Source organism: Esox lucius, chromosome 3, assembly GCF_011004845.1.
Source record: "Esox lucius isolate fEsoLuc1 chromosome 3, fEsoLuc1.pri, whole genome shotgun sequence".
NCBI classification, from domain to species: Eukaryota; Metazoa; Chordata; class Actinopteri; order Esociformes; family Esocidae; genus Esox; species Esox lucius.
In genome coordinates this window covers 6,429,615-6,443,161 of record NC_047571.1, presented here as the reverse complement: position 1 = coordinate 6,443,161, position 13,547 = coordinate 6,429,615, and the positions used below count along the sequence as shown (strand labels likewise).

Sequence of the window (13,547 nt, the reverse complement as noted above, 5' to 3'; positions counted from 1 at the left end):
AATGACTGTTCCTCCTCCCAACATCTGGGTGAGGACCGAGCAGAGAGTGAATAAAGACTCAGCCTCACTTCAATCACTATGAAAATCTTTTCTCATTACATCCAATCAAATGTGATTATTAATAGGCATCACTGTGACTCTGGTATTTCACTCTGTTTCATCTCACCCCTCATGCGTCCTTCCTGGACACTTCTGGCATTTAGCTGATCATTTTCCTCTGTGTCATACGTGTGGTGACCCCAATATTGCACGCTGTCACTCATCATTAGGCCGTTTATCAGCACACCCTCCAATTGCCCACTCGGGGGTTGGGGGGGGAATTTAACCATTTGCATACAAAAATTGCTTTCCTTCTGCATGGCATGAAAAGACTGCTTTGCATAATTACAAATGATACGGGGATCTCTGACAAAATGTGTATGGAGAAATCAGGAGGAAAAATATGACTATAATAGACTAGTACAGTGGCACTACATGGACTGATGACACCTGGTTGGGGTGAGGTGTCATGTGTCAAGAAGACGTTAAGAAGTGCCTCATGATATTTATGTGTGTCAGAGTCAGTAGGTCAAAGCCCAATGCTGGTAAACAGCTTGTTACCACCCATTAGAGAGAGTGGAATGTCAGAAACACTGACCTCCGTTTATGAGAATTTTTCATCCTTCGTCTGAAAGGGAAATTTAAAGAAGTTAAAGGAGTCGCCATCCTGCGGTTTCGTAAAGAGGTTGGACCAATAAATGAAAGCCACAAAGAAAGGCAAGAATCCAACTGTATCTGGCGGTGATTCTGCTACTCAGCGTGATTGTCAATGAAAGGTGAAAGGTAACGTGTTTGTCAAATAGGGCTCCACACATTTGTCAGAGACAGCGAGGCTGGTGTGAAATGTATGGAAGGATCCGGAAGTGAGCCTCACGCCCCACAGAATAGTGCCCTACGCTTCTAACAGTGTCATAAGGCGTGACCTCCGTCTGCCTCCGGAACACAGCGTAGGTTTGAATCTGACCAACTGCTCTTTTGGCAAAAACATTCTCTGGCTTCCTATACTTTCCTGTCAAATAAAGCATGAAAATGTCTAAAATCACAAAACAGTGTCATATCATATTATAGGTGTATCACAAGGCATTTTACAGGCTTTTTAAAGGACTGTGTAATACAGAGAAATTATTGTGACATGTAGGCATTGTTTTTTATTAGTAAAAACAGCGACTGCCACATTGATAATCGGGTGGTATCTTTCCACAGGCCTTTCAGTTCTTCACAGTGCTCTCACTGGCCTCTTGGGGAGATTATGCTTCTGGCATTGTGTTTCTCTGCTGCCAGTATTGTGGCACTCTGAAAGTAATCTGTAATCTAGGAGGGAAGGTGTGTGTGTGTTTGGGGGGGTTGGGGTGGGGTCAGAGGTCATTGTTCCCGAGCCAACATCCATGCCTCCCTCCCTGAGACAAAATAACAGATATTGACCCCTGACCTCTGTTTGCATATGAATTGATATCAATATTCCAGAGTCCCAGCAGCAGCAATTGGCTTTACACAATAGCCGGCTCCCAGTATCCAAACTCCCAATTCCTTTAATGAACCCAGAATTAAGTGTGCATATGGGGAGAGCAGGGAGAGGAGAAAGAAAAATGAAGAGAGAAAGAGAGAGGGAAGGAAGGAGGGAAAGAGGGAGGGAGAAAGGGAGTGAGAGAGGGGCGATGGAAGGGAGGGTGAGAAGGGAGGGAGGAGGGAAAGAGGGAGGGAGAAAGGGAGTGAGAGAGGGACGATGGAAGGGAGGGTGAGGGGGGAGGCTTGAGCTCATCTGCATTTCAGATGAGGCCTCTATGAGAAAATCAACCATCCATAATTCATTACATGTTTCCTACAGAGCCTAGCGACAGCGGTGATCCTAGCAACAGAATCCTAGCAACAGCAACAACTGCCCCCTCACACTCAGCCTATCAAGAGTCTGCGTGTCTGATCCAATTTAACCAATGGAGAGAGGGGAAGAACTGAGAGGGAAAATGTTGTTTCCTCTCTTCTCTCAGCAGTGTGGACACACCGCTGAGACATGACCTTTCTGTGTCTGTGGCTTGGGTACACACACACACACTTGTACACATGCACGCACACACACCCACACACACAGTGAATACAGAGACAACTACGTGGTCTCTGAGCTGTATGTGTTACTCTATGTGTAAATGCATGACACTCCCTTTATTATGATATTTTGTAATTTTTTTTTGAATATGTAAGACTGGTTGTATATTATCATATGAAATATGGACATATTCAATTAATAATGTAAATACTACTCTGTCAATCAATGGCATACACATTGGATGTACGCTGGCAATAAGGGTTCCTAACTAACTAGTAGTTTTCCCAACCAAGTCTGAACTTCATTGACCTGAAGCTAGTGAATATTAAGCTACCTCTAACTTTCTTTTACTAGAGACATCAAACGGCACCCACAAATTAATCAAAGGATGGTTGGGAAAGTACCATATAAAAAGTGCTTTATTGCCTAAATTGAAACTATCAATTTAAAATTTCTTAAAGATTTAATAAAAGAAAGTATTATTTTTCTACTATTAGAGAAAAAAATTCACATCTGTATACATTGTACTGACAAATGTTGAAATGATATGGTCAAATTGATATTCTGCTTCCCTAAAAGGTCTTCAGTTTATCCTACTAGAAATCCCACCAGAATATCCAAACTATCATGTCCCACATGACTATCCCCAAATCCTCAAGGTTCTTTTTGAGAACTCAAATTTTACCTAGATGTGCGGGATATCTTCAGAACAAATTTCCACCATAGTCCCATAGGAGTATCAGGAATAACTTCTGCCAGCTGGAGTTTTTCCTGCAGGAATTTATAAAGCCAGAACCAGTCCACCATAAAGGGACATAATATGGTATAAGGGGGAAAAGCTTGCTTTTAACTTAAACTTCTTTGACTCAATCCAATATGGCTTTGCATCTGACAGAAAAAACAGCTTTCTATTCCCAGGCCAGAGGTGGGCATTATCTACAGATTCATTATTTGGCTTAATCTAGAATGAAAGGGGAGGATTTAGCTTATACCTGTCCTTTCAAAAGGTAACAATGCTCATTCATGTCTCAATTCTCTACTAGCCAATCTTTTGCAAATGCTTTCATCTCAGATGATTTCAATCAAAATCAAAGTGTAGTTGTTTGTGATGTGATTAACAGGGTTCGTCTTGATACATAGAAGGATGTGTCTATTTTACCCAATGTTGAGAATCAGATATTGAGAATGGGTTATTATTAAAGCGTCTAACATGCATATGATTAATATTAAAGTAAAAAAATGCATTTACTAATCAAAGATATCCCCTTTGACGTGGCTTATATCTCCAGGAAGTTAAAACAGCTCCCTCTTAATGAAGAGATAAAAAAAAAAGATATTTTCCTTTGAAAATGACATGGAACCTCATCAGGTCTCATTGCCACCGCTGTCCCCCTGCTTTTGGGGAATTAGCGGAGGAGGGAGGAATATTCAGCACTTTAAAATTAAAATTCAGAAAGCATAACTGAAACAATTCTAAATGAGAAAGTGTGTGGGTAGAGACCCCATTAAAGAGCTAGCCAGGCCTGTGTAATGACAGGGTGACACACGGCTCATTTGGATCAAGATCAGAAAACTGTGCTCCCTTGACAGGTGGCTTCTCAATGTGCTCTTCAAAATAAAGGCACTGACTCATTCTCATACATAGGGTTCGTCCCAAATGGCACCTTAATCCCTTCATAGTGCAACTGTTTGGATCTGGTTCCATAGGGAATACGTGGACACTATTCAGTAACATTTGGGACAATGATGTATTCGTTCTAAACGAGGCAGAATTAATCATTGCTAGATTAAATGAAAACAGTAGGATCGTGCTCTTGACATCTATGCAATAAGCAAGGATCACACTTTGGAGGCCCTTAGATACTCAATATTTATCAACTTGTGATACAAATCTGAATTGGAAAGTTGAAAGCATTTTCTGAGGGCCAACAACATTCACCTTTCTATTTAAAAAGCTAGATCTAAATAAACTTGGCTAAATATGATAGTGGGGAGAGAGAAATAAAACATAATCTCATGGCATGGGCACGCGAAGAGCAAAAGGGTGTTGGGTAACCAGCCGTGCATTGGCCTGCCCTTGCGTTGGATTGATCTGCCTTTCTCTATTCGGTTTCATGTGTCGGTTTGATTTCTGCACATGTGGAGCGCTGCCATGGATCCTCGCCAACCACAGAATGGTGCATACTGTTTGCCTACAGCTTTGGGGATTCAAAGGGACTCAATTTATGCTTCAACACCTTAGCCTGCTCCCCTTCTATTAACAATTTAGCGATGGACGCCTTGGTTGCACTTTCTCCCTCTCTTTTTCCTCTCATTCCTCACCGTGATTTTTCTCCATAGCTGCTGGGATTAATCAGCACCTTCCTGCTACTGTCTGACGGTTTCCCCCTAGTTGGCTGGAGTCCAGATCTGACTGAGACACGGGCCTGCCATGAATCAGCGTATTGGCAAATGGAACAGCTGTAATTTAGTCCTACACAGACACAAGCAGCTGAGTAACAACCTTTGACATTCACCCCTTGTTCATTTGCAAGCGCCATACACCATATTGCATAATTTCAACTTACAACGAACGGACCAGACATGGTAGTTGGTAGTTCACCTGCATATAGGCTATCAAATAAAAGTATGTTTCAATCTGCTTAACAGCAACATTTAACAGAATAGAAAGACGTGATGGATCTTCAAGGTATTGTAGCCTGTGTTCAATTAGAGCATGAGGCTGCAGTTTCTAGACCACGTCAGTCTGTCAGAACATACATAACTGAATATTACAATGATGCACAATCCCTCAAAAATGAATGCTCTCTGTAATGGCAGCGTGTTGTGTTCAGTACATGCAGATAGTCAAGCACTAATCAAAGACCATGGTAATTAAGGAGAAGCAGGCGAAGAGAAGACATGGACAGTTGGAAATGATGAGGTCTGGATATTCAACAGCAGTGCCAAACAGCAGCTCTCTTGCTCTCTCAAGTACAAGGGAGGTTTTATTCAGTGTGGAAAACCAATATACTTGAATATGTTTTTACAAAGCCCTCATTGCTTTTCCGTGTGACAGGATTTAATGTATTCCTGCTGATGAAACTCATTAAGCAATATCTAGCCAGCCCACTCTTGTGAAGAGCTAGGAGCAGGCAGACATGGAAACATGGAGAATGCTAATGTGGTAAAGTAAGGTCAGGTAGGCTAACTGTGTCTGGATGCAATCCCAAATGGAACCCTATGTCCTATGTAGTCCACTACTTTCAATACGGCTCTGAGCCATTTCAGACAAATCCTAAGGCTGTCTGCCTGCACCTCAGCTGAGAGCTTTGTTATACACATGGTATTGAATTGGGCTGGTGTATTGATACAGCGCTGTGGCCAAGACAGGGCACAAGAAGGATTGGATAGCTCAATAGCATCCTGCTCCTTACTGCTAGTGTGAATTGTCAACCCTACTGATTTGTTTTAGCTTCAGAATATGTTGAATATATCAATATGACCTCTGGCGGCCTTCATTTTTAGAACAATACGTTGGCTGAATCCAAGATGACAACCTATTCCCTACCCATCTCTCTATGGGGCCCTGGTCAAAACTAGTGCCCTGTGATAGGGAATAGGCTGCCATTTGGGATGCAAATATAGACCACAGCACAAAAGCGTTACAGCAAGAGGAGGGACGGTAACTAGTCAAGCACCCTTCACAAGGTTAAGAGAGTTGTCAGGGGACAGAAAATGTTTGATATATTTCAAGCAAACAGAAAGAAAACGCCATCACTGTGATCTGAACAGCCCAGCTGCATGGATGCCTTCTTTATTTGAGGGGATTTAAGACTGAAAGGGTGAAGTCATTGACATATGGCTTGAATACAAGGATTCTGAACGGTGACTAGTAAACAGCCAATAGATAGAGTACAGTAAGAATATAATATTCATTGTCAAACTGGAGATTGTCTGTATTTGGATAATAATACTTTAATAACAACACACTCAAAGTGGGATATTGAGGAGATAATTGTGACTCAGCATCCTCCTGACTGCTCCCATAAAACATTCATGGACGTAGATTGCAGCGAGGTGTTAAAGGACGATGGAGAGATTACACATCAGGCATCCATCCTAAAACGGCTGTTATCCATAATCCATATTTAAAACTCTCACCCTGCTACACCTGCTTGGTCATGCATTATTAACAGCCGGTGTCTCGGGCCAATCACTTGGTTTCTTTCCTCCTCTCTCTCTGTCTCTCTCTCTCTGTCTCTCTCTCTGTCTTTCGCTCTCTGTCTCTCTCTCTGTCTCTCTGTGTGCTTCTCTCTGTTTCTGTCGCTCTTCTTCTCTCCCTCCATTTAATCCATTGGTAAATTAAGTTTCTAAATGGGAAATGTAATTACACCACATTTTTAAGCATTTTGAATAATAAATTATGATAAAATTAGTGCCATTATATTTCTTCTTTTTATGAATTATGAAGGGTGGAATGATATTTCTACAGGGATAATAAGGTGGATGTCTGAATACCAGTCTTCTGAAGGCCTAGAACAAGACCACTGGGATGTTTGTAACCAAACACATTAATCAATACAGTCTTCAAACGCTCTCAGTTCCCACTCATTTTTAACTTACCTTCTACAGCTCATTCACATTTCACAGAACTCCCAACAGAACAATGTATTGAGATTAGGCATGTAAATAACAAAGATGGGATTTCTAAATTTCTCTCCTTTCTTTTGCTCAGTCATTTACATTTCTATTGAATTAGTGGCTGTGGAGTGAGGAGAGAGTCAGCGAGGTGCGGAGGAAAGTGAAGTGATGATAATGTGAGATTACAGGCAGATTGCATAGCCATTATGTTATGTAATTACAGGGAGTAGAGAAGAAAGGGGCCCAGATGCACAGATGGCAGGATCCATTTCATTTAGGAAAGGTCTCTTCTACCTCTCAACGCTCCTGTAAATATTATATAGAGCAAGCGGGCAGTTTTATAGGTCACAATTTATGAGAGACAAATATCAAATACAGCAGTCAGTGGGATGGATTGTTGGGCCCAATGTACGATTTATGGCTGCATCTTTATCTCAGTTTTATGGGTTCATTTGACTGTATCGATCCCTTGTTGTAATGACTGTACTATTACTCAGCATGCAATAAGGAGGGTAATAGAATGAATAAAATCAATGTTCTACTGCATCATAAAACACCGGGTTGTTCTTTATGTTATGCATAGCATAGACGTACCATCTATATGGCTAATAATGCATGCAACTGCAAAGCCAATCTTTTAATATATCTACAGTATGTATACGTTTCTGAAAATGTGTGCTGCTTGTCTAGCAGAAAGTCATTCTACTTGGGTGGGCTGGACAAACCCAATGAATATATCAAATGAGAAAACCAAAAGCTTACACAAAAACAAGTTTAATTTAGAGGTACAAAAATATTTTCTTGTTTTTTTGTGTTGTAAACGTTCATCTTATTAAGCCAAGGCAATGCATATATTTTGAAACATAGGCTACCAATGAAGACTCATCGTACAGTCTCTAGAATAGTCTGCAGGCATGTAATCTCTGAAGATGGCAATGGCGCCACCTGTTGACCTATGTCAGTTACTACATCTTACAACCCTTACATTTATTTTGGAAACGAGGCTAGACGTCATACCGGAAATAACCCTCGTGATTAATGTTTTTGTGAGTTCAAAGTAAATTCCCGTTTTCCCATTACATTGACAACAATTATATAAACCGTCACGCAATGAGTGCCATACTTCCTCGAATCGAGCAGTTGTCTTCCAGAGTTGTGCGAATCCTGGGATGTAATCCTAGTCCGATGACACTACAAGGAACAAATACGTATTTAGTTGGAACGGGAAAAAGGTAGCCTATTTTATTTTCAGAGTTGTTGGCCGCGCTTGCCCTTTGAAGTTGGCGCAGGTGTAATTGTAGAAAAGATCTCTTAATATTTATAATTTGAAATCTGAGCATTGTATAATATCGAAACGACTGAAGATGCGCTGCATGAAATGAACACAGTTAATTATTTTTAGACGCGTGTTGATAGACACTGGAGAGCCTGCCGTCCCCGAGTACATCAACAGTCTCAAACAAGCCTTGAGCCAGTTCAACACTTCCATCCAGGAGATCATTGTCACCCACTGGCATCACGACCATATAGGCGGAGTGACAGACATCTGCAGGGATATTATTGAAGGTAGAAGAGAGTGACACGGGGATGCATAACTGTCATCTGCGAAACCGTATTTCCTACACAAACCGTATTTTCCCAGGACCCTCAAAAAGTATTGCACTGTGTAATAGGCTTGCTATTTGGGATGCAGACATTTTGTCAGCCACAGGACAACAGGTTCAGAGGCCTATGCGCTTTCTATTATCCCATGCAGGTTCAAATTTACAAGTCAGCAAGATCCCTCGCTCTTCTCCAACTGATGAAAGAATAGGAGAAAGTAAGACTTTCACGTACCTGAAACATGGTGATATCATAGAGACGGAGGGAGCCACACTGAGGTGAGTTGATTGTATAACGCTAATCTACAAGTGACAGTGTACCGACTTTATTATGCCTTTATTAAAATGAATCTATTGGTCCACACCACTATCTTGATTTTTTTTTTTAAAGGAGAGTGGTCAAGCACTTTCCTTGCTTATTTGTATAGGTCTTTAAGAATTGTAGGGAGACCGGAGAAGAGGAGGCTTTCAAAGGGTAGAAACGGTATTGAACTCTGATCTGTGCTGGATCAGACAATAAAGTTGTCTTTATTTAAATATTTGAACATTTAAGCTCAATTCAAACCACATTCATTGATAAATGTTGCCCAATTTAACAAAGCTCACAAAAAAGTAACTTCAATACCATCTATGCAATTAAACTGAACAGAAATTCTATTTCCTTATTTGGACAAAAATGTTAGTACAACTATACAAATAACATCACATAACGTGGCTAAAATTACAATCCAGTGCACCAAAACAGGTGCAGATTATTAGAAAAGCATTAGAGTAACTTGGGAGGGTCCATTCAATATAGATTAAAAATGATCAAAAGACCTATCCGAGGCCCTCAGAAGAAATTTTATTGATGAACTTGAGTCTGGGAGGGGTCAGAAAGCCATTTCCTAGCAATTCGAAGTACATCATTCTACTGTTTGACTTATCATCTATAAATGGAGAAAATTCCAGAACACTGGCAATCTAAATAGGACAGGTCATGCCACCAAACTCACACTGAAAGAATGTTTATAGAAGTCTCAAAGAAGCCCAGGGTAACGTCATGGGTTCCATATGCCTCTCTTGCCACCATCATTGTCAAAGGGTATAAGTCAACAGTCAAAAAGAGAAAAGCAAAGACCAATTCACCCGGGGAGTGGGGGGTAAATTTACTTTTCAAATGTTAATGTGTATGGAGCTGGGAGTGATACCACTGGATCATAGCTCGGTTGTTCTGTCACAGTGTCTCATCATCTGTTGTCTGTCAACCCTCTGTCTGTGTTTTCGCTTGTCTTCGTCTCATTTCGTCGGTCTGTGCAGGGTCCTTCACACCCCAGGACATACAGATGACCACATGGCGCTCATGTTGGACGAGGAGAAGGCCATCTTCTCAGGAGACTGTATTCTGGGGGAGGGAACGGCTGTGTTTGAAGACCTCTATGATTACATGAAATCCCTGCAAATCCTGCTGGACTTGCAGGCTGACCTAATTTACCCAGGTTTCTGACATTATGTGTTTAGGATGCCACAAGAATTGATACCTCAATTCCAATTTGGTACCAAATAAAAAGAGTTACTAGCTTCCATTTTTCACCGTTAGTTAGTATTGATTGTGCCGAAGAATAATTGTGCACTTCACAAAATGATTTCCAGCCTTTATAATGGTGAGTGCAGCCAGTGTATTTCAATAGCCAGTGCTTGTTGACAATTAACAGCAGGAGTGCAGTATGAAGGTACCTCTAGATTGTTTTTCAATAGTTTTTTAAGGGTCACCCAGAAATAACATATGTTCACGCAATTTCATGCTCACTTTTAGCTGCTACATACACTACCATTCAAAAGTTTGGGGTCACATTAAAATAACATAAAATTGATCAGAAATAGTATGATATTATCATAATTATAATTATTAGCACAGCTGAAAACTGTTGTGCTGAGTATCTTGTCCATCAGCAATTTTGGGTTCGATTACAGACTCAAAATGTCCAGAAACAAATAACTTTTTTCTGAAACTCTTCAGTCTGTTCTTGTTCTGTGAAATGAAGACTATTTCATGCGAATTTCGGGATGCTGACTTTCTAAGAAAAAGACGTATCTGCCAGGCTGGCCAATAAAAAGAATAGATTAAGATGGGCAAAAGAGAACAGACACTGGACAGAGGACGATTGAAACAAAGTGTTATGGACAGAATAATCTAAGTATAAGGTTCAGATAACAACAAACATTAGTCAGACGCTGACCAAAAGAAAAATTGCTGGAGGAGTGCTTGACGCCATCTGTCAAGCATGGTGGAGGCAATGTGATGGTCTGGAGTTGCTTTGGTGGTGGTTAAGTGGGAGATTTGTACAGGGTAAAAGGGATCTTGAAGAAGGAAGACTGTCACTCTGTTTTGCAACACCATGCCATACCCTGTGGACGGTGCCTGATTGGAGCCAATTTCCTCCTACAACAGGACAATGACCCAAAGCACAGCTCCAGACTATTCAAGAACTGTTTAGGGAAGAAGCAGTTAGCTGGCATTCTGTCTATAATGGAGTGGCCAGCACAGTCACTGGATCTCAACCCTATCGAGCTGTTGTGCGAGCAGCTTGACTGTATCCAATCCAACTTCAGGGAGGTGGTTCAGGAAGCATGGGGTGAAATCTCTTCAAATTACCTCAACAAATTGACAATTAGAATGCCAAAGGTCTGCAAGGCAGTAATTGCTGCAAATGAAGGATTATTTGCCGAAAGCAAAATTTGAAGGCCACAGTTGATATTTCAATTAAAAATAATTATTTCTAACTTTGTCAATGACAATATTTCCTAGTCATGTTGCTATATTTCCTATTCAAACTATTTTCATGTATGTTTTCATGGGAAAAAAGGAAATTATGAAGTGACCTCAAGCTTTTGAACGGTAGTGTATATTGAGGCAAACTGTCTGTGTTACTCAAAAGGAGGGAGCTTAATAATGTATTTCACTTAGCCAACCCCAATGAAATCCATTTTTCTTGCTCCCTCCCTGCCCTGCTCTGTTCTGTTTACTCAGAGACTTAGCCTAAGCACTGAGAAAACTGTAATTGAAGGTTGAAGTTTCATGTGTTTGTTGATTTTATAGTAACAATTATTGAATTACCAATTAAATAAATACACTTTTTTACCAAAATGGATATAAATAAAAAATCTGGAATCATAAATACCAGTAATTTCTCTGCGCCTTTCTGGAACACTTCTGTCAAACCAATGCTTTTTTTGATTGATCACAAATTCCCACATAACATCTTGAATAGAAAATGTTATTCCAGAGTGCTCTCAGTTCACATTTCTTAGTTTGCATATTAATAGAATTTATGTAACTCCTTTTCATTCACATACTGTACAAACGAACATTTCTTTGTGGCTTTTTCCCCCCGACTAAAGGTCATGGTCCTGTGGTCCCAGATGCCAGTTCAAAGATCCAGCATTACATCAGCCACAGAAACCTCAGAGAGCAACAGATCCTCAGTGTCCTCCAGGCAGCTGGAGGGAAAGCATGCTCATCTATGGAACTGGTCAAAGTCGTTTATAAGGTGTTTTATATCTGATAGTTCTACACTCTTGGTGTTATGCCTGACAATGCTTTGGCTGTAGAATTTGATCCAGCCAGAATTGTGAATACATTTTGTATACATTCTGCTCTGCAAATTGACAGCCCATTGTACAACCTTTGCTTGACCTTCCCCCCTAAAAGGAGACACCTGAACATCTTCATGCAGCCGCAGATGTCAACCTTGTTCATCACTTGAAGAAACTTGAGAAAGAGGGAAAGATAATCGTTGGTATGTCCTTATGAAATAGACGGTTTGAACCCTGAAAACTGATTGGCGGGGAGTTGTTTTAATGAAACTATACCAAATGACATAATGTTACTGTTGCAATTACATTGTTAACCGATAAGCGATATGGCACCTCTGGAGTTTGTGTTGTCTGGCCAATAAACTATGGCTTTACACTAAAGGCTCTATCCAGGCAGCCGATGTTGCAATGCGCCTATGAACAATACTTAGCAGTGGTATATTGGCCATGTACCACATACCGCTTAATATTATGACATAACGTTGTTACATAATTTGAATAATGTGATACCATTTTCAAGATGCTTACACATTTGTTTTGCTATTTTTCTTTCAGCCAGTGACCATTCCTCTCAATACATCAAATGGAAGAGTAACTTGTGATCTGCATGTCAGCTTCCATGAGATTCAGAATCTGTTTGGCCTGACGAGTGTTTGTGAGAATGTGACTGTAATTATAGAAGATGGAAGATGATAATAGATGGCCCAGCATACCAGGGAGCTTGTCATGTTCTGGTGGCTTCCTCTCATTCATTGTTAACATACTGTTTTAAAATGCCATTTGGGCATGTTGATACATCTGTTTTCAAATCCGTATGCATACAAATGCTGTGAAAAGTGTTCATTTTCAACCAAAATCAAAGTCTATGAAAAAGTATTATGTCAAACTGTGCAAACCATGGCAATAAATTGATTGTCTCTCTGACTATACTAGAAGGCCTCACTAGGTGTCAGTATACATCAAGGAGTTGGGAATAAATTAACCCAGTGAACTAGACAATAAGGTGCAGAGTAGGATGCCAGACCATAAAGGCATCGACAAGCATACAACCACTCAATGAGAAAACATTGGGATATTTCCAGCTTTTAGGGTCTTTGCTCTTAACAATACGATACAGTATTGGTCCATGAATATTTGAATATGTAGGTTAATATTCCTCTAATAACTGTATGGAGCCTGAACTCTCAAATGAAATAAGTGTTAGACAATGTAGGTTTAAAATGTATAAAATATCACTAAAGCCCCCTCAATTTTGTCTTATGATAATTTGGAATGGACCATGCACAACAACAACCTAGAAATCAATGAGAAATAAATGCACCAAATTCAGCTAGCTCCTTTCCATATGTACTCTGGGTTGGTAAACATCTTAACACGGAAACCTTATAAAACAGATACATAACACATTTAAAAAGAGACAGAATCAGGGTGTAGACATTTTTTCCAACGTATGTCAACACATTACAAAAAGAAACACGGCTGTTTCAGACAGGTAATATATATACGCACATGCATATTAATTATGTCCTTGATCAGCAGCAGGTGTGGCTGTCTGGACACTAATAGCAAACACATTATGTAGCTGTGGAGTCTTCATGGAAAAATAACCTGTATTTTTTTTGTTAATAAAATAAAAATGAAGGATGTTGAGTAGTTTCCATTTTAAA

General features: G+C 40.2%; 1 protein-coding gene across 1 annotated transcript; it reads left to right on the top strand.

Annotated features, from left to right (window-relative positions):
• The first annotated feature begins 7,732 nt into the window (after positions 1 to 7,732).
• Positions 7,733 to 12,812, top strand: lactb2 (lactamase, beta 2). Its single transcript, XM_010883703.4, has 7 exons — positions 7,733 to 7,935; positions 8,106 to 8,269; positions 8,460 to 8,583; positions 9,604 to 9,782; positions 11,686 to 11,834; positions 11,996 to 12,083; positions 12,436 to 12,812. The coding sequence occupies exons 1-7, from the start codon at positions 7,814 to 7,816 to the stop codon at positions 12,480 to 12,482; spliced, it is 873 nt and encodes a 290-aa protein (XP_010882005.1). The 5' UTR covers positions 7,733 to 7,813; the 3' UTR covers positions 12,483 to 12,812.
• The last annotated feature ends 735 nt before the right edge of the window (positions 12,813 to 13,547 follow it).